The sequence below is a fragment of the Nelumbo nucifera genome, chromosome 2 (genome assembly GCF_055504915.1).
Source record: "Nelumbo nucifera cultivar China Antique chromosome 2, China Antique-T2T, whole genome shotgun sequence".
Lineage (NCBI taxonomy): Eukaryota > Viridiplantae > Streptophyta > Magnoliopsida > Proteales > Nelumbonaceae > Nelumbo > Nelumbo nucifera.
Genome location: NC_142650.1, coordinates 112,537,153 through 112,560,119, shown reverse-complemented (window position 1 = coordinate 112,560,119; position 22,967 = coordinate 112,537,153). Strand labels below are relative to the sequence as shown.

Genomic DNA, 22,967 nt, shown 5'->3' with positions numbered 1-22,967 from the left:
TTGTAGTCTACAAAGGTGAAGAACGAAGTCCAGGTCCAAGAGGTATCTCTTAATTTTGCTTACCATAGAAGTAACAAGCTAATAAGAAGGTAAAGGAAAAGTATGGCTATCACCCTCTTGACATATCAGAAATTGCGGATGTGCATGCCATTAATCTTTCATGTTATAGATTTTCTTCCATGATTTTCTTTGAGTTTGAAACTACAGATTATCTATTTCCATCTTTAGAGAGCACTAATGTCCAATACAACACCAAATTCGGCTTCTAAGGGTTTTGATTAGGGGTGAGCATGGGCTGGTTCGATTTGGTTCCATGGCAGGTTCCAGGTTTTTGGAATCGGAACTTATCTTGTAAATGTCGGTTCCAAGGTCTATCAGTAGAACTTGTTCTTTCTTTACTCTCCCCTTCAAGAAAAAAAAAATACAATGAAACATAACCTTCAAAAACTTGATTTTCAATAATGATTATATATAGTTTAAAACTTATATTATCTTTATTGATTAAATTGAGTAATTTAATATGTAGAATATCATAATATATTAATATATGGTTGAAAATTTGTTATTATGATTTAAATTTTGTAAATATTAAATATTACATTATTTATTATACACATACAAATATTAAAATGAAAACAAATGATTAAATCACTTAAGTAACTTGATGGTCAAGTGAGACCATGGCTTTTGTAACCATGAATGGTTAGGTCCAAATCTTCACATCCTTAAAAATATTTTGTGATTTAATTCAAAGCAAGTTTAATTCCAAGGCCAACCAAGGCCGGGTCATTGGGTTGGTTTGGATAGGATAAACCCCTAAACCCTAGAACCAACCCGGGTGGGAGTTGGTTCCAATAATTTGAAACCAGACCCTAGACTATAATAGATTGGGTAGATCAGTTCAAGGCCAGTTTAAGGTCAGTTTCATTCGGTTATGGGTAGAGCCTACCCATTTGCTCACCCTTGTTTTGATAACCTATTTATCTAGGTTCTCTCCTATATCAAATTGAAAATGCCCAATATTAGAATAGGATCAAATACTATAGTATGTAATTTTTTTCTATCAATTCCACCATTGTAATGCAAAATTATACCATTTTGAAGTTAATAGCTATTCAGATCCATATCGCTCAACGTTACACTATTATCTAAAAATTGACTTCTTTAGAACACAAAGCATTTAAGATCCTTGAATGGGCGCTTAATGTATATATCATTGTAACTCAGTGTTCTTTTGTTTTATCTATTTTTGAGTGTTTGTGAACTAAAATAGGTATTGTTTTGATTTTTCATAAGTCTATTCCCACGTATTCAGATTTGCTCCTCAAAGAGCATGTCTCACACTAACCTTACAATAAGTTTCAGCCATGCATTAAGGACATCTCCCATGAATAAAAGTTTACAAGTACGAAGATGTTTGATCCAAATACACAACTAAAACGTCTGTAAGGTTGGTGTGAGACGCACTCTGTGAGGAACAAATCCAAATTCATTATTTTAACCAAACCCATACATTACACGGGCCCTATTAGTACTTTATACATAAGGTCCTGAATCAAACACGGTCTTAGGCTATAACATTGTTCACAAACCCATGATCACCCCTAATACGAGTAATTCTAATTTATTAGATGTCTATGAATTTTGTCATGTCAAAAATAATGGGGAGCGTGCATCATCACCCACTGTCCTTTGTACTAAATTTTCAGGGAGCCCATTGTGGATGATCATTTCTAAATTGGCCTAGTGTGATTGATCCCTGGCATAACCCCTGATAACCTCTATTGGCCTAAGGAAGGCACATTTGCTGTTCACCCAAGTATGTCTCTACATTTATACCCTGTAGGCCTACACTAAGACATACACCAAACAATGGAAAATATAAGGCATGCATGCACACTTAATTTCAACTTTTAAAAGTAGATGTATGCGATACCTTAAAACTTTGACCAATCAACACCCTGGTGAAACTTCATGAACTCCTTAGTATAAGAAGCAAGTGTAGGAGGAATTGGGATCTCTTGAAACAAGTCCCAACACCCTACCAACTTGATATGACACCACACATCTCACTATAAAATTAGGGTCCACCATAAAAGTGAGGCCCACTATGCATGAGATGTGCGGTGTCAAATGATGTTGAGAAGGTGTTGGAACATATTTTGTTGACAAGTGATCCAAATTCAATGTGAATTGGGATCTCCTACCAACAGAATACATTCCAACACCCTACCAACTTGATCTAAATTTAATGTAGGAGATCTATACTACATTAAAGAAGGGTGTCCACTCTGGACATCATGAATTTATCTTTAATTTGCTCATTTTAGGAAGGATGATTAAATCCTTCTGAACACTTCACTTGTAAACACGCATGGTGTTCTCATTGTTGGTTCGAGTGGTTAAGTGTTGGTGGGCTTAGTCTGTTATAGGCCTTTAATTATTGGGCCTAAACTAGTTTTATTTTACTTCATTATGTCTGGGTGTCCCATCACTAATCAGGGATATTCTAATCTATTTATGTAACTTCTTATTGTAAATATATATAATAGCTTCTAGGGCCAATTGAGAAAGTATTGCCGCCCATTCTCAAACTTTTTCTCTTCTCTTCGTCTTCCTCTTCTGTTGTTGTACTTCAGCAAACATAGTATCAGAGTTCCATTCGGCCTGACTGATTACAGCTAGTTTCTTTCTTTTTTCTCCTCTTATTTCTGTTACTGTGAAGAAGCCTTAGGATTGATCGTAGACAACAGAAAGGTCTTTGTCTAGGGTTTCTCTTGGTTGTAGGGCCCAAGGGGAGTTTTTCCCAGAAGTTTATGCCCTACTAGTGGTTTTGTAGTAGTTAGTAGCCATTCGACTAATAGAGAGATTTGTGTAAAACAAATCTAGGTAGAAGGACTGAGTGGACAGTCCTAGTTGTTGTCTGGGAGATTGAACAGTTTACAGAGGGGGTGGTCACAACCTAGGTTCGACTTCTAGAAGTGATGTTTTTTAACATTCGAAATTGCTCTCAGCCTAGAACTGGTTACAAAGAGTGATTCAGTCTAGTTATAGAGGGTCTTTTTCAGCCCAGTAACAACTTTGGTAAGTTCGAAATCTTGTTTCTCTTGTTGAGATTACAACTGTGGTTATTGTAAGAGAAATAATATGTCTTCAATATCAAGAGAAGTGACTTTTAAGGACAATAGGAGTGGTGGGAGGTCTTCAGGCCTAGAAAACCCAAATCTGTATTGCTTGTAGATCACCAGTGTGTTGTTAGATGAATACAACTTCAGAGAATGGTTAGTTTCAGCCAAGCTTTTCATTACTTTTTGGGAACTTAAGGGTTATTCAAATGGACAGAAGAAGGAACCTAAAGAGGATGATGCTGATTACTCAATCTGGCATAAGGAAAATGCTACTGTTATGTCCTAGATGCTTGCCTCAACGACTCCAAGAGTGGTTAGGACTGTTCAACACTTCCCTACTGCATCTAAAATTTGGGAGAAGGTGTCTAAAACCTATGGACAATGAAAGAACAATGCAAAAATTTATAAGCTAACCCAAGATATTGTTGCATTGAGATGAGGGGATATGGTTGTTGCAACTTACTTTGCAACTTTAGAAGGACTATGTGAAGAACTTGACCACCACCTTATACTTGATTGGGAAAATAAAAGAGATAAGGGGAGGCATGATAAACAAATTGAAGAAGGCAGAGCTTTTAAGTTCTTGGATGGCCTAGACCCGATGTATGAGAGCATAAGATCCCAAATCTTGGGAAGGGATGAAATTCTAGATTTACATCATGTTTACTATCTTATAAGGAATGAAGAGGTTAGAAGGAAAGAGATACAAGTTGACATCCAAGTACAGCTTATTGAGCATTCAGCCTTGATTTCTTCAACCCCAAAAGGGGGCAAGCATTTAGATAAGAGCCATATCAAGTGCTCTCACTATGGAGATGATAGACATTTGAAAGAGACTTGATGAATTCTTTATCCTCACCTAAAACCAGCTGCATTAAGGAAAGACAAGAAGCTTCAAAAGAGTCAAACAAGTGGGAATGTTGTCATAAGTAACAATTGTGAAAGTTCAAAGAACACACCTATAATTGCACCTCCTCCTATGGGATAGATACTAATTTTCACACATCAGGATCCTTTGGTTTCATCGCTAATGAGGTAGAAATCCTTAGCCAAGCCATGGCTTGTCTAAGGAACAATTCCCTTGCCTCCACCTCTCTTGCCAGATTAGGTATTGTCTCTGCTCATAGTGTGACTAGTTCTATAGTGTCTAATTCTTGGATTATTGACTCTAGTGCTACTGACCACATAACACACGTCTTCTTTATTTTCTTCTTATCATTTGATGTCTGGCCAAGAAAAAATGAGAGTTGCTGATGGTTCCCTTTCCACCATCTCTGGGAAAGGGGAGGATGACCTAAGCAAGGATCTCTCTCTTAAATTTATTCTACATGTTTCCAATCTTACTTCCAACCTCTTATTTGTTTCTAAGCTTACCAAAAATGTAAACTGTAGCATAATATTTTTTCCTACTCTCTGTGTCTTTCAAGACAAATTGACGAAGAGAACGATTGGGAACAGTCATGAGTTTGGAGGTCTCTATTAATTTGATGCAGACATTAGTTTAACATTACAATCATCTACTATTAGTGGTTGGGATAATGAGGAGTCAGTAGGTAGGTTACATTTGTGGCATGCTAGACTAGGTCATTTACCTTTTCCTTCAATGCAAGGATTTTCTTGAGTTGTTCAATTGTGTTTCAAGTTAGCGTTTGGTTTGCAAAGTGTGTCAGTTGTCAAAACAATGTAGAACTCTTTATCCAATTTCTATTAATGAAATTCAAGCTCCGTTTGATTTAGTTGATTTTGATGTATGGAGTCCTTCACCTCTTATTTTTATGGATGGCTTTCATTACTTTATCAGTTTTATTGATCACTATTCACGATGCACATGGATCTACTTGTTAAAAGGGCATGATGAAGTACCATTGATAACCATGGTATTTTGTAAAATGGTTAAAACTCGGTTTGGTAAGAAAATTAAGCAATTTTGTTCAGAAAATGGTATTGAATATTTTAAAAGCTCTTTGAACCTATTCATGGAAGATGCAGGCATGTTACATCAATCATCTTGTGCTAATACCCCTTAATAGAATGGGGTTATTGAGCACAAAACTAGACATTTATTGGAGACAGCTCGAGCCTTACTATTTTAGTACAAGGTTCCCAAGCACTATTGGTCTCTAGTAGTCCTTACAACATTGTATCTGATAATTCGAATGCCATCTAGGGTGTTGGGTAAGAGAACTCTTTTCTCTATCATTTGTCCTTACCATCCAGGTTTTCCTCTTCCTCCTAGAGTCTTTGGTTGTGTGTGTTTTGTTCATGTCAATAATCCTAAGTAAGTTGGACCCTAGGGCTACAAAAGGGGTCTTTTTAGGGTACTTTCCCACACAAAAAGGTTATAAGTTCTATGATCCAATTACCAAGAAAAAAAATGTCACCAAGGATGTGGTGTTTTTCAAGTTTCAGTCCTATTTTCAGAACTCCAGGAATCCTCTTCAAGGGGAGACTAGTAGGATGGAAGAGGATTCTTCTTCTCCCTCCTTTATGCCTCTTTCAGCCTTGGGTCTTCCATCTTCTCCTCTTGATCCTCCCAATTTTAGCTACCCAGGTGAATCTAGTGAGACTCCCACTTAACCTATTACTGCTCCTGATTACCTAGGTGAATCCAATGGGACTCCCACTAAACCCGTTACTGCTCTGAATGATGAGAATGTGACTGATAACACTAATAGGCAGCAAAATGATATGATAATTCCCTATAGAAGAAGAAAAAAAGATCCTCCAACTTATGGAAACAACCAATCAGACTTATACCAATCTGTTTCAATGGTTTCAGGTAATCTTATCACTCATACTTCTGATTTGGATCTTCCTATTGCTATTCATAAGCCTACCCATTCTTGTACTACCTGACACTCCATTGCTGAATATATTTCTTATTCATGTTTGTCTCCTCCTTATTATTCCTTTGTGTCTATTCTTTCTTCTGTTCATATCCCTGCTAGGTACTTAGAGTCAGTGTTTGACCCAAGATGGAGGGAGGCTATGAATGAGGAAATGAAAGCCTTAATGATGGCTAGGACTTGGGAATTAGTGGATCTACTAGAAGGAAAGAGCACTATGGGATGTAAGTGGCTGTTCACTATGAAGCACATATAAGGAAGATGGGTCCGTTGAAAGATATAAGGTCAGGCTAGTGGTGAAAGGGTTTATTCAGAAGGAAGGGATTGACTACAATGAGACTTTCACTCCAATTGCAAAGCTTAACACAATCCAGGTTCTATTGTCATTAGCTACAAGTTTCTCATGGAAGCTACACCAGTTGGATGTGAAGAACACTTTCCTGAATGGTGATCTACATGAGGAGGTATTCATGAATCCTCCACCTGGTTATGATTTTGATGGGAAGTTATATGGGATAAGGAAAAACTTATATGGACTTAAGAAATCCCCTCAAGCTTGGTTTGAAAGGTTTTGTGGGGCCATGAAGTGGGATACACTCAGAGTGGTGTAGATCATACCTTATTCATAAGGAAACAGGATAGCAAGCTTACAACACTTTAGTCTATGTGGATGATATGGTGATTACAGGAGATGATCCAAAAGAGATAAAAATATTGGAGTTCTTGGCATCTGAATTTGATATCAAAGATTTAGGCCATCTGAGATACTTCCTTGAAATTGAAGTTGCAAGGTCACAAGAGGGCATTTATATATGTCAAAGGAAGTATGTCCTTGATCTTCTAGAAGAGATAGGTGTGATGGGGAGTATACCAATAAATACTCCAATAGAGCATAATCATTGTCTCCAGGAATCGGTTGGAAAGGACTACCCTGATAAAGAAAGATACCAAAAGATGATGGGAAAATTGATACATCTATCTCTTACTCGACCTGATATAGCTTATGCAGTATATGTTGTCAGCCAGTTCATGCACTCTCAAAAGATTCCTCATATGAAAGCAGTGGAAAGGATCCTCAAGTATTTGAAGACATGTCCGGGAAAAGGAATTTTGTTCAAAAAGCACAATAAAATTGAAATTGAGGCATTTATTGATGTAGATTGGACTGGATCAGTTGGAGATAGGAAATCTACTTCTGCATATTGTACATATGTTGGGGGGAATTTGGTTACTTGGCAAAGTAAAAAGCAAAATGTGGTTGCAAGATCTAGTGTAGAAGCAGGATATCGAGCTATGGCACATGGTGTTGCAGAACTATTGTGGTTTAGAACTCTCCTTGGTGATCTCGAAGTGAAGGTTGATGGTCCTCTCAAGCTGTATTGTGACAATGAGGCTACCATCAACATTGCCAATAACCCATTACAACATGATAGTACTAAGCATATTGAGATTGATCGACACTTTGTAAGAGAGAGAATTGTCTCAGGTGAATTTTGCATTCCTTATACTCCCCCTGAGATGCAGGTTGTTGATGTTTTCACAAAAAGACTATCTTTAATGAAGTTCCTACACTTACTTGGCAAGCTAAACATGACTGACATCCATGCTTAGATTGAGGGGGAGTATTGGTTCGAGTGGTTAAGTGTTGGTGGGCTTAGTTGATCTTTTAGGTTTAAGTTCTTTAGTCTATTATGGGCCTTTATTTATTAGGCCTAAACCTGTTCTATTTTACTTCATTATCTCTAGGTGTCCCATCACTAATCAGGGGCATTCTAGTCTATTTCTGTAACTTCTTATTATAAATATATATAATAGCTTCTAGGGCCAACTGAGAAAGTATTGCCGCCCATTCTCAAACTTCTTCTCTTCTCTTTTCTTCTCTTCTTCTTCCTCTTCTATAGATGCACTTCAGCAAACACTCATGATCAACCTAAAGATAAACCTTACAGCTTTATAGGAAGGGGTGGATATAGACAAAGCTTTTCACAAGCTATTGAAGGCCAACTCTTGAAGAACTTGGTTTGGTTCAACCTCAATTGAGCTTCGGGCTGAATTCAAGCCCAATAAAGCTTGGTTCTTGAAGCTCACAAACCCCAAATCAAGCCTATATTATATTATACAAGGTCTAAAATATCAATATGGTGCCCTCAATATGGAGCATGTCATATTCATCTTCATATCCATGGCCAGGGATAAAGGATATATCAGAACTAGGTATGTATCCCACAAGTCATGTGTTTCAGTAGGATATGCCTCCATATCGCATTGTACCAATGGATATGATCCGATACGTATTGATATTGAAGTGTATCGGTGCCTAGTTTAACGAAATTATGTATTGACCACTTTTTTATTATTTTTTGAACTTTAATAAATATTAAGTTATAATTATAAAATTGAAATAAATAATTTAAGATTTAATTTTCCCAAAAAGTTTAATAAGAACTAAAATTGATAAAAAATAATTTATTTTATCTACTTTAAATGATTCATATGCTTCATTTTACATATAAATTATATGTTAAAAGTGAAAGCATATTTATTAATTGAAAGACTAGAGTTATTATTTATACAAAAAAATACTAAATAAATAAAACTTTCTAACAAAATTAATTAAAACTGAGAGTTATAAAAATAATTATTTTATCTACCATAAATGATTTATATTTTTTATTTTGCAATTATATTTAAAATAAAATAATTATATGTTAAAATAAAAACATATTTATTATTTGAAAAAAAGTTATTATTTATATAAAAATATTAAACAAATAAAATTTTCCAAAATTTTAAGAAAATTAAAAATTATAAGTGATAATTATTGTATGATGGTTACATGTTTTAGAGTCTCAATATTGTCGATTGCAATGTTTTTCTTTAGATAACCTATTAAAGTGTGCATTCCTCATGTGTGATGTCGAGCATGAGTTTTTGAGTCAAAATGAATTTGAGTTCATGCTTCTAACTCAAATAAAGCTTGAGCCTTATCATTTTCTATCAAGCTAAGCTCAAATAATCAAATACTTGACTCAACTCAACTAAAATCCACCCCTAAATGCCGGGTATGTATTCATCACTAGGCAATAATTATCCGGAATATACTTTTGTTTTTCATGTAATGAGCCAATTCTTCCCATCCATTAGCTGTAAATTGTATTCTGTGGATTCATCTTCCAAATGGCAATGGCACGGGCTTAGGGCAGGAATCATATGCCCATATGCCCCATCCTTGTCCCTGATCCTAATCCCCATTGGGATAAAAAGTAACCTCCATTCTCAATCCCTAGTAGAGGATTTTTTAAATATAGTTTAATATGTATAATATATTAAATATTACATATTTAATATATATATAATATAAATATGAACTTCACTCCCCATCCCCTTCCCTGATCAAGTATCCATATTAATCCACATCCTCATGTCCACCCCCACTGAGGTAGCTAGTCTCTATCATTGACCCAATGGATTCAAGGCTAGGTACTCAACAGGGAAGGAGAAAATTGCCACCCTAGTTTCACATATCTAAATGCTCTTAAGAGGAGTATCGGGTTTTAACTTGTTATCTAACCCTCTAATGTACTAGTCCAAATCTCATACACTCAAGTTGTATTAAGACATACCTAACCAATGAAAATTCACCAAAATAAATTAATAAGGGTCTGAATGGTCAAATTAAAGTTTCCCACTATCATATTCATTCTATTCTCACGTTTGATAATTTTGCCAATCAAATCCCTTGGGTGATTACTAATTAGGGGTGGATTCAAGCCGAGCCAAGCTGAATGGCTAGTTATTCGAACTTGGCTCGCCAAGAAAGTATAAGGCTTGAGCTCGGTTAAAGGTAGAAACTTGAGCTCGAGTTCAACTCAAGTCAAAAGCTCATAAGAATGAGCTCGACTATGAGTCAAATGTTTTATAAAAATAATATATATATATATTTTTTTTTATTTGATATTTAAAAAACTAAGAATTATAACAATTAGTTACTATTATATATAAATAAAAATACTATATGTATGTATATATGTATGTATGTATGCATGCATGCATGTATGTATGTATGTGTGTATGTATATATGTATGAATGTATGTATGTATGTATGTATGTATGTATGTATGTATGTATGTATGTATGTATGTATGTATGTATGTATGTATATGTAAATGTAGAAGAAGCTCGATTAGGCTCGTGAGTCGAGATTTATTAGGCTCAAGCTTGGTTTGATTAGAAAATGAGCCTGTAAATTTTGCTCGAGCTTAGCTCGAAACTCGATTAAAGCCGAGACGAGCTGAGTTTTTCACGAGCTAAGCTTAAATAGCTCTTGAAAAGCTCGACTCGTGGCCACTCCTAGTGATCCAGATATCCCAACGGTTACTCATCATCTCTCTGAATATTGAGGTGTGTGATCAAACCTAGACAATAGTGGGCTCTCCATGGTAAGGTCAATAGACCTCATGTGCACCCTACTTTGTCACCACCTTAATCTAGAGCGGCAATCGAATCAAGCTCTAATCAAATAGTTTGAGCTTTGTCCTATTAGGCTCGGTTTGAGTTCAAATCAAATTTGAGTTTCAAGACACGATGATCAATAAGTTATTCTAACTCAAGTTTGACTAATAATATGCTCGGCTTGAAAGCTTGCGAGTTTGGCTTGACACATACGTACATACATATAAAGACAGAGAATATAAAAATATTTTATAATACATTATGAAAACATATTTTTTATATTCTATATAATCTAAGAATATATACTATGTATCGTGTGTGTGTATATATATATATATATATATATATATATATAATTCATACATACACACACATATATATTCATTTTTTACCTTTCAATATGAACTTAAACTCACCAAATATTTAATCGAACTGAACTTGAATCAAGAAATTTGAATTGAACTCAAACTTGAATCTGAGCATATAGTAGTATTTTAATCGAACCAGGCATACAAAAGTTTAGCTTGGCTCCATTACATCCCAACCTTAATCCCTTTATAACGTATAATATGTGATACTAAATAAAACTCAAGTGAATGGATGAATTTTGTTATCAAAAAGAATCTGGGTGAATTTTGGATACTTGATCTCCTCCTCGCAAAAAAGAAAAAAAAGAAACCTACATGCACCTTGAAAGCACTAGCATCTATCCACACATTGGGAATATCTCCCCATGAATTTAACATACACATATGGTTACCAATGTGTGGGTAGATGCGATCATGCAAGTGCTTTTAGGTGTGCAAAGTTTTGTGGGGGAGAGAACAAGGGCTTTGAATTTTGAAGGTGGCTGCTAGCATGCTAGTAAAGTCTCTTGTGGGTTGTAGCAAGAAACCTGGGATGGGATGAGGATTTCGGGTGGGCTCTCCCGAGAGCATGCCGCAGAATACGACCCAACCATGCCCGGGAACATCTCCCCATGACAGGTACAATAGATGCTCTCAATGCACACTGAGATGTACATATGAAACATGCTCTACGAGGAGCTAATCTAAACCTTGGGTGAATCCCACTTTAATAAAATAAATGAATTTTCATTAGTTATTAGTTATTGTATATTTTAATATAAGGCGTAAGGATAAAGATGTGAACTACTAATGTGCATGTGAATTTATAAACACTAGTGTAAGGCCCATTAATAGTGCAGGATAATGATATAAATTAGTACTCTATGTTATCAAATTTAACTTTATCTCTAGTTTCAAAATCAAGTATCTCTTTTATAGATTATATAAATTATACTAGGGAAAATTTCAGATTAGTACCCTATACTTTGGGTCTAGTGCCACTTAATTTGGTCCCCAAACTTTAAAATGCACAATTTAGTAACAAAACTTTCAAGACGTGTCAATCTAGTACTTGTCATTAATCAGCTGTTAAGTGTCATTGAAAAGACAAGAATACCCTTCAAGTGTCATCTAATTCTCTTTATCAACTATCCAAACGTTGACAAAAAATGAACAGTCCCAAATCCTTGCCTCTTATGTTCAAGAATGCAACCCCAACTTTTTTGAACCGAAGAGGCAAGTATTTGGGGCTGTTCATTTTTTGTCAATGTTTGGATGGTTAATAAAGAGAATTAGATGACACTTGAACGGTATTTGTGTCTTTTCAAATGGAACTTAGTGACTGATTAACGGATTGATTAATGATAGGTACTAGATTGGCACCCTTTGAAAGTTTGGGTACTAAATTGTTGAATTTTAAAGTTGGGGGACCAAAGTAACACTAGACCCAAATTATAGGATATTAATTTGAAATTTTCCCATTAATACTATTATGAATATAGTTATAGATTTAGATGTATGTCATGCTTGTCAAGAGTAAATGACAAGTATAAATAACAAAAGTACAGCGAATCCCAACTCTCCTCCCTCAAGATTCAAAACACTGTCCGTTCCGTTCCATGGTTAGACAAAGCGCCAAACGCGCTCCATCACTCTCTCTCCCTCTCACAGAGGCAAAAGAGAAAGAAGCAAAAACAGAAAACAAGAAAGAGAAAAGAAACAGGGAGAACAAAACGGACGAAAGAAGCAATTAGAGAAGACGAGGAAACGCGCAAAAGAAAAAAAAAATAAAAGACAAAAACATAAGGAGGAGAGGAGAAAACAGGGAGAGAACAAAAAGAAGGAATCGATCAACAGAGGAAGAAAGAACACAATGAGCGGACAGAGTGTAGCTCCTCCACCTCCATATCTCGTGGACCCAACTCGCCAATTCCGTCCCAAGGAAGGATGCTTTATGGCGGTGTCAAGCGATTTCACCTCCATGATGTCATACGTTGTTTCACTCATCCTGGTCTTATTTTCATGCAATGTCATACACGGCGTCACTAGGCACCTCTCTCAACCTCGCGTCATCCCTGAAATCATAGTAACCCTCTCTCTCTTTCTCTCTCAAAAAGAAATTTCTCAACTTAAAACCACAAGTAATGAAAGTTTTCACACATTTAGGGGTGTTCTTTAATGTGAATTGCTTTTCTTATTACAAGAAAAGAGAACTCACTAATTTGAAAATAAATTAATTCTTTTTGTATTTCTCGTTTAAAGAGCATATTTTCTTATTTGATATGATGTTCCATAAATCAAATAATTTTTATACCATAAAAATTGTTTTTATTCTAAGACCATAATTTGATGATTCAGAAAAATATATATTATTTGTTGAAATAAAACTGACTTCCTTCTTCATTTAAAATAAAAATAAAGCTCAAGCCATATCTGGATCTTTCAAAATTTGTGCCAATGAACTTGTCCTGCCAGACTCAATGATTTGGATTTGTGCTCTAGGCTTTACACAGGCACAAATCTTGAGACATGCTTTGTTTGCAATGCAATTTTATTTGCACTGGTGTAAAAGTATCGGGTGTAACTCAGCAAATTTTAATTTTTATTTCAACTTTTGCCTCCTTTTGTTTAATTCGGCTCATACCAGTTCTGCTTTAGTCAGGGCAAAGCCCATTCGGACAGCTTTTACTGCATTGCATTGAGAATATCTCCCTACTTATATGCATTATTTCACGGGGAGACATTCCCAATGCAAGGTTGCAAAAGGCTGTTAGAATGGTGTGGGTATAAATTTGCCCTAATAGAAGCCAATCTCGATTCATACACATGAAGTAAAAGAAAACCTAAGACAAGTGAAACAAAATTTGCAATCTTCCCATTTGCACTTTCATGCATTTTTGTACTAGTGCAAACAAAAACAGCATGAAGCGTTGCCAAACGCAACCTCAATTCCTGTTACCTTCTTTGCTATTGTGATGATATACTGTGAAGTGTAAACATACATCTCTCTGTGTTACAGGTAGGATTGATATTTGGCAACAACAGATTCAGTGACTCCACAACCGCAGCCGACTCTGCGATTGCTCGGACATTACACGCAATCTCTGAGGTAGGAATGGTTTGCTACATGTTTGTGTTGGGCCTAGAAATGGATCCTTACGTACTGTTTCTCCCACCAACACGAGAAGTCATGGTGGCATACACTGGAATTCTCTCCACCTTCATCGTGGCCTGCATTGTGATTCCATTTCTCACTCTATCAAAGCACACAAACCTCAGATACGTGCTCATCCTCTCCATCTCCCTCTCCAACACTGCCTCCCCCCTCCTGACCCGTCTGATTACCGAGCTCAAGATCGGAAAGTCGGACATCGGCCGGCTTGCGGTATCCGCCGGAATGCACTCCGACATGATCTCTACACTCCTCATTTCCATCGGTCTTATCTCTATTCCGACCAGAGAAGAGGGAGTCTACATAGGGGAAATCGTGTTCCTGACAGCTTTAGTGTTCATACAAGTGTTCCTCATGGTGAAGGGATTGCCGAGCTTCACGAACTGGATCAACGACAACAACCCAGAGGGGAAGCACATGAATGGTCCTCACTTGGTGCTCGCAATCGGCACAGTGGTCATGGTTTGCTGCTTTGCTCCTCTGGCGGCGGTGAGTCCCATCATGAACTCCTTCTTGACTGGACTGATCATTCCGAGAGGAGGGAGGTTGTCCAAGATGCTCACCAACAAGATTAACTACTTCCTGAGCGTGCTGTTTTATCCGATCTACTTCTGTTGGGTGGGAATGCAAGCTGATTTCAGGCAATTTAAGACCAAGGACTGGCACACATGGGCCAACCTCCTCCTCTTGTTCATAGCCGCAACGCTCGGGAAAATCTCCGGAACGCTGATCGCCGGCATAATGCTAGGGTTTAACTGGCCGGAGTCAATCGCATTAGGGTTGCTTCTGAATATCAAAGGGCATTTTCACATCTACTGTGCCATGATTGCCTTGGAAGTAAGTCCCCCTCTTCCTCCCCGTCCCGTCTTCTACAGTTCTACAACTACAATAAGAAATACTGAGCCCCCCCTTGGATCCATAGGAATAGGGGTTTGGAACTGGAATTCCATTCCCGTTCTTCGTGGGATGGCATTCCCTCATTGAGGGGTGCAACTTGAGCGGGCCTCAGCCCGAGCCCGAATTGGTCCAATTTGAAATTTTACATGGGCTAGGATTGGATTTCTGGTCCTTGGACTGGGCTCGGGCCCAAGAAGTCATGCTTTTTAATTTTTCAGGCCAGGCCCGGTCTTAGCCCTTAGGTAGCCCAAACCTGACCTAAGTTTAAACCAACTACATACATACATACATACATACATACTACTTTAAAAAGTACAAATAGCCTCAAGAATATTTATGGAATTTTCAGAGGACAAAATTTACTCTTCTATATTTAAATTTATTGATAAAAATGAGGGAAAATATGGTAATTGGTTATTGATATTAAATGAGTTGAAAAGAAGTAATTTTAAGATATTCAATTAAATTAAGGTATTAATTTCCATTCACCTTCATTGAATCATATATTTAATGTTCTTTTTTTGTTTCTTCTTGTCATTAAATTCTATAATTAGATCCATACATAATAAATTAATAATTCTAATAACATAAAAATTTATACTTTTAAAATCTACCTGAAAAAAATAGTGTTTTCTTCTAGGTGGTGGTAAGAAATTAAACCATTTGAGTCAAATGGGCCAATCCATGTTGCTACAATTAAATAATAAAATTCAAAAAATGTATAAAGTCCAAAATATATAGAAATTAAAAAAGTGGAAACATTTTTAACATCCTATATTTGACATATTAAAAAATAATAAGTATGATAAACAATGATATGTGTGTAAAAATATATATATTTTATCAATAAATAGTATAATTATGTTTTACATATATTACATATAATATATGTATTATGTTACATTTATATATGTTTCTTAATTTAGTTATTTTATTTATAATATTAAAAATTGCAATATGGGGAAAATGCTTTTTTTTTGCAAAAATAGCAAGGCAAGGCACCTAAGGCCCTTAGGATGTATATCTTGAAAAGTTACCAAAAAAAAATGATCACCCTAATGGACATCGGAGTGCAAAGTTATGGCCTCCAAAAGTTTGCACATAATTAAGTGAACAACTTACAACCTGGTTACTAGGTCGAACAGGTCAATGGATGAATCACCCGGGTTAGATGGTTTTTAACTGAAATGGCAAGTTTCAGCAAAACCAAACCCGGAATCAAGGCTGAGTAACTGTTCGAATGGTAAGTACGAATAGCCTCAAGAATATTTCTAGAATTTTCTGAAGACAAATTTTTTCCTTCTATATTTAAATTTATTGTTAAAAACTGAGGGAAAATAGGGTAAGTGGTTATTGATATTAAATAAGTTGAAAATAGGTGATTTTAATATATTCAATGCATTCAATTCCCTCTCATTAAATCCAACATTTAAAGTATTAATTTGCATTAACCTTCTCTAAATCATATATTTAGGGCTTTTTTGTTTCTTCTCATCATTAAATTCTATAATTAGATCCCATAATAAATTAATAATTCCAATATCATAAAAACTTATACTTTTAAAGTCTACCTAAAAAAATAGTGTTTTCTTCTAGGTGGTGGTAAGAAATTAAACCATTTGGGTTAAATGGGCTAATCCATGTTGCCATAATTAAATAACAAAATTCAAAAATATATAAAGTCCAAAAAATATAGAAATTAAAAAAGTGAGAACATTTTTAACATCATATATTTGACATAATAAACAATAATAAATATGACAAACAATGTTATGTGTGTGTGTGTAAAAATACATATTTTATCAATAAATAGTATAATTATGGTTTATATATATTACATATAATATGTGTATTATGCTACATTTATATATGTTTCATAGTTTAGTTTTTTATTTTTTATTTATAAAATTATTAAAAATTGCAATATGGGGAAAAGTTTTTTGTTTTTGCAAAAATTGCACCTAAGGCCCTTGGACTTATAGATCTTGAAAAGTTAACAAAAAAAGATCACCCCAATGGACATCAGAGTGCAAAGTTATGGTCTCTAAAAGTTTACACATAATTAAGTCCACAACCTGCAACCTAGTTACCAGGTCAAATGGGTCAATGGACGAACCACATGGGCTAGATGGCTTTCAACTGAAAATGACAAGTTTCAACAAAATCAAACCTAGATTTAAGATCGAGTAACGGTTTGAACGGTTCAATTAGCCAGGTGAACATTAGTTTAAAATCATTGATGATAAATAAGAAATGTTTTTATTAATGATGGAAATGGAATGTAAGATTTAAAGTCAATGGGAAGTAAAACTATCTTTCTATTATCTCTCATTAAGTCTCATATCTAGGGTATATTCTCTTATTAAATCTTATATTTAAGATGTATTTTTCTCAACTAAATTCTATTCATCAAATCCACAACATTAATTTTAATAATATCAAAATAAATATTTTGAAAAGTAATTTGAAAACAAAACCATTTTCTTCCCTCCTGGTGGTGGGTAAGCAATTCAACCATTTGAGGTTAAATGCATTAATAAATAATGTCATAATTAAATAATAAAAATTAAATAAATAAAATATATAATAAAAAAATAAAAAGAATTGGGCACGTTACTTATATTGTAAATTCATTATACTACACAAAGATTAGTATAAAATGTAAGAAGTATTTTTATAAATGATGAAAATGGAAATCAACTTAGAAATGAAATGATGTTGTAGTCAAATAATAATATTTTTAAAAATAGAAAATATAATTAATCACAAAAATAAATATTATACATAAGATATAATGTTATATATTTATAAAAAATAAAATACTAGGTACATCTATAATATTATACATTCATTATATTGAACAAAAATAAATATTATACATAAAATATAATTTTATCAATAATGGAAATGTAATACAAAATTTAATATCAACCTAGAAACCAAACTATTTTTCTTTTTAGGTCATGGGTTAGTGGTTTGGGTCAAACGGATTAATCGATGATCTAATAGTTAAATAATAAATCTTTAAAAAGTAATAAAAAGTACAAATAATAAATATATATATATATATATCAAATTATATATTAATTATGTCAAATAGAAAAAAATTAAGTGTGATGTAAGTAAAACTTATTTATATAATGTAGATGTCATAATTGAATAATAAATATTAAAAAAATATAGAACACAAAAAATGAAAAAGTATAGAATTTTGTCAAAAACATTTGGGGACATTTCTAATTCATTATATTAAATAAAAATGATTATTAAAATAAAAATTATTTTTTATTTAAGATAGATATTTAATTATTTTAACAATAAAAATTATTATTAAAACAATAATAATAATAATAATAGTTGTTATTGTAATTTAAAATTTATGTAGGTGCACATTTACTACAAGTATTTAAGTTTATTTTTAATCATATTATTACTTTTATTAATTTTCAGTTTCTATCTTAACTATGATATATCTAAAATTCAAGTAATTAATATGAAAAAAATTTCATACGTGCAACGCACTATGTATGTGTATGTATTTATTTATGTATGTAAATATATATAATATTAGAGTGGGTTCATTGACCGAGCCTAGCCCGGGTGGGTTGGGCCAGGTTTATGGTCAACCCAGGTCTGACGCTAAAATTTGAGCTAAAGGCCTGATCTCAGACCAAGCCTAAGGTCAAGTCCAATCTTCCCAACCTAAGCCCAGCTCGCACTATAATTTGATACACTTAGATTGATCAATAAACCCACTCTAAAATTATACATATGTATATGTATTTATACAAATTTGATGCACTATTTAGATTTTAAATTATAAGGCTTAAAATTTAGGGTTGAAATTTTTAACATTTAAGGGTATAGAGTTTAGATTTTAGGATTTAAGATTTAGATTTCAGGGAAGTGGTAGGACTTATGTCCTGCAACTGCATAAGAGCCAAGTATTGGAGTTAGATCTTCTGCCAATAAAACATGTTCCAACCATCTACCAACATGATCCTACACGGTATATCTCACCAAGATACTAGTGATACCCGCTATGTATGAAATGTGCCGTGTTAGATCATATTGGTAGAAGGTTGGAACATGTTTTGTTGGCAGGTTATCCGGACTCCAAAAATTAACCTTTCTTGCGTGCTCTACAAGCTAACAAAAAGAAACTTAAAAACCAAATTAGCAAAACAAAAGTAATGAGGTGATCAAATCATTCAGTTTTGTTGTAAATATTTATGCAATTAACAAATGGTAACCATTCTACTTGCTAATCTAATATAATGATTAGAAAAATTAAAACAAGCAATTTCCAAGTACCTTATTGAAACACTGCAAGCAGGCAGGAGCTATGAATACTGGAAGCTTCATAGACATGGTAATCGTGTCTATCCTCACCATCGTCTACGTCCCCCTGGTGGTGGCATTCATCGTGGGGCGTGCTCGCAAGCGATCGTGCCTTCAACCCATGACACTCCAGTGGCTAGATCCAGGATCCGAATTACGAATGCTGCTGTGCCTCCACGGGCCTCACAACGTGCCCACCGCCATCAATATCATGGAGATCACTCGTGGAGGCCACTCAGGCCTCGTCGTCTATGCTACTGACATGATCGAGCTCAATTCCCGGACGGCTGCCACGCTCGTCCAAGGCGAGGACCTGGATGCCGTGACGGTGGCCGACGAGACAATCGTCAGTATGCGAGAGCAGATCAGCAATGCGATCCAGGCTTACATGGATGCGAGCGGCGACGGGATCAGTCTCCACCGGATGCTCGCCCTCTCGACATTCAGTAACATGCACCAAGATATCTGCAACATAGCTCAGGACGTCTCCGCCTCTTTCATCATCTTACCCTTCCACAAGAGCCAAAAGGTTGACGGGAGGATGGATGAAGGCCACGCTAACTTCAGAAATGTCAACCGTAAGGTAACCTCTGAGCCTTAACTGTCATTTTAACTGTATTTCAGTTCATATACTGAAAGCTATAGTTTCAGTACCATAGACAAATAAAAAGGCATATAAAAATTGCAAGACAGTTGGATCTGTCTTTGCAAATTGCAATGTTCATGCTGCAAAGTAAGGGGTGAAAATGGGTACCGGATTACCTACACATCCCTTTTACCCAGTGGGTTGGAATGGGTTAAGTGGTAAACCTGCATTGACCGGGTTATGGATCGGATTTGATTGGAGTTGCCCCATGCTAAACGCAGCCGTTGACATTGCAATTTGCAACATCCGGACTCAGCTGCTCGTCGGCGTCGTCGCAGAGCACGCCTTACACCGACCCAATGGGGAAATGTTTTTAATACACAGTGGGATATGGTTGTGAGGTCGGTGTGAGAGTTATGAGCCAGAATTAGGACAATTGTTCTAAAATTTAGGGTCTATTTGGTTATGAGCCAGAATTACAATCCTTTGAAAAATGTCCTATTTCTATAATTTATTTATTTCAGATGAAAAATAGAATCGGAATTGAAATAAATTGGAATGAAATCTCATTTCATAAGGAGGAATGGTTATTCCCATAGTTTTCAAATCATAGTTGATTCAGATGGTTGGACCATTTGACCTGGTAATCGTTCAAGTAGCCGATTTTATTTTACCTTAAATTTAGTTTTTGGTTAAAAATCATTGAATCAGTGAGCGATTCTTGACCTAGGTGGTCAAATCATCGATCTGTTCAACGGTTTTTAACCATTTTTTATTTTTAAATATTTATTTATTTATTATTAAAATGGGCCATCCGTTTAAACCGAATGATCAAACCATCGACCCAAAAATCAATGGCCAGAACAATTTCATTTTCGAATCATTTTTTAAAACCATGACTGGGTTTGTTGAATTAAACCCATATATAACCCAACCAGGTTCGGGCTGGCACACTTTTGGTTGGGTTTGTTGAACCGAACCCATATATAACCCGACCTCTTATCATCCATCCCTACCACCATAATTGGGCTATGTCAATTTCCACAATACCCCCATTTCATTATGATCACTTCATTGATCGGAGTCTTGAACGGCCTATCTCATACTTACAATTATAAGGACCTGAATGTCAGAAGACCCAGAATCACAACATGTGATGGGGTTCGAGTGTGGATGTGGCCTGAATTCGACCCATTTAGTGAAATAAGATAAAATTATTTTTAGGCTCCATTCGTTTTTTGATAAATTATTTATCCGGATAAATATATTTATCCAGATAAGTGTATTTTAAGAAAAATTTATTCGAGTAATTACATTTATTTATGTTCTTTCATTTCCCATGCAAATAAGATAATGACTATTTTATCCATAAAAATCCATTATTACAAAGAGTATTTTTGTCTCGTTAAATATTGACAACTTTCCCCCAACATGAAAAAGTTAATTATCCACTTAAGATATCATCAACAAAATAAACTTTCTCTAATTTTCACATAAATCTAAAAATCAAAATATCATTAATCAACTTTTCCCCTTCTCCAAATCCAGAAAAGAACGCCCCTTAACCATAAATAGGCAATTAATGTGTGATATCTAACAGGTTCTACGTCACGCCCCATGCTCAGTGGGGATACTCGTCGACAGGGGCCTTGGCTTGATCAACAAGGTCAAAAGTCATTCGTATGTATCACTTAACGCCGCTGTGATCTTCATCGGAGGAAGAGACGATCGGGAAGCATTAGCCTATGCCGGCCGTGTGTCGCGGCACCCTGGAGTGACCCTCACTGTCATCAGATTCGTACACGACACGAACGCCGATAATTCCTCCATCTTGGCCGGCGGCATTCATATCGCCGGTTCACTGAAACAGGTGGAAGAGGAAATGAGGATTGACGACGAATGCTTCGCCCAGTTTTATGACATGCACGTAGCTGCAGGTAAGGTCGGGTACGCCGAGAAGTACGTGGCAAATTCAGCCGAGACGGTTTCTTCTCTCAGAGGCATGGAGGGACAGTACGCGCTCTTCATCGTGGGGCGTGGCGGGCCCGGGGGCCGAGCAAATACCATATTGACGGCTGGGATGAATGACTGGGAGGAGTGTCCCGAGTTGGGCCCCATTGGGGACATACTCTCTTCTTCTGATTTCTCGATCATGGCCTCTGTGTTGGTCATACAACAACATATTCTTAAGCATGACATAGAGGGCATCAGCGATGAATTCTCGGTGATGTAGATTGGTTGATTGAACCAGTGAATGAATGGGTTCGTTCCAATTAATGGGGGCCCATAATACAAGGTTACAGTATCTCTCTGGTGGTATTGGCACATCCTCAATCAAATTCAACCATCGGATCAGTTCTGCATCGGCAACAAAGAGACAATAGGCCACTGGTTCATCCAATCAACAATGTCTAGGAGCTATTAATTATCAAAGAGTCCTTTGAGACATTCACAATCCTGTATAAAGTTGTGCAGTAGTTGTTTGAGACAAGTTCACTGTAGAATCTTGTATAAAATTCTTATTAGGAATTAATCATAGAATATTGTTCAATCTGGATGCTGTTTGTCCAAAACCCAGGCCGAAGCTAGTAATCATCCAAGCCAAAATATAACCAATCTATGGGCTAACCAACCCAGTGAGAACTGAGAAGCGTTGGTAACACTGTTTTTAAAATTGGATTGGATTGGACGGTCGGAACCGAAAAACTGGGAACCGATTATTTGACCGGTTCCGTTTTTTTTTTAAACCGTTTTTTCCCTCAAAATCGTTGATTTTGGTTAGCAAATCGTTGAACCGGTTGGTTAATCATTCGAATCGTTTGAATCGTTCAAACGGTTTTGATCATTATCTAATTTTTAATTTTTTTATTATATTGACAGAATGGGCCGGCCGTTCGGGTCGAACGATCAGACCGTTCGAACAAGTAACTGGACTCCTAACCGGTTCGTTTTTAAAAAACCATGATTGGTAATGAGCAACCAAATTCCTAAGCCACCCCATATGAAAAAAAAAAGGATTTCTTTAGATAGATAATTTCAAGTTGGACACATCCAATGCACAAGTTTTATTAAACAAAATTAAAATAAAACTATCTATTTACTTTTTATAATATGTAGTGTTTTCGAACCGTTGTTAACTCAGACGGTTAGATCATTTGGCTTGAGAACTGTTTAGGCAACTAGTTCCATTTCACCCC

At 35.6% G+C, this 22,967-nt stretch overlaps 1 protein-coding gene across 1 annotated transcript; it reads left to right on the top strand.

The window, feature by feature from the left end:
- Positions 1-12,487: 12,487 nt before the first annotated feature.
- LOC104585925 (cation/H(+) antiporter 28-like) lies at positions 12,488-22,321 on the top strand. The gene is made up of 4 exons (XM_088898740.1): positions 12,488-12,860; positions 13,794-14,783; positions 19,180-19,767; positions 21,371-22,321. The coding sequence occupies exons 1-4, from the start codon at positions 12,648-12,650 to the stop codon at positions 22,001-22,003; spliced, it is 2,424 nt and encodes an 807-aa protein (XP_088754866.1). The 5' UTR covers positions 12,488-12,647; the 3' UTR covers positions 22,004-22,321.
- Positions 22,322-22,967: the final 646 nt, after the last annotated feature.

Coding starts and splice junctions, on each gene's coding strand:
- LOC104585925 (XM_088898740.1), top strand. CDS start 12,648: ATGAGCGGACAGAGTGTAGCTCCTCCACCTCCATATCTCGTGGACCCA. Junction 12,861..13,793: donor GCGTCATCCCTGAAATCATA/GTAACCCTCTCT, acceptor TCTGTGTTACAG/GTAGGATTGATATTTGGCAA. Junction 19,768..21,370: donor TCAGAAATGTCAACCGTAAG/GTAACCTCTGAG, acceptor GATATCTAACAG/GTTCTACGTCACGCCCCATG.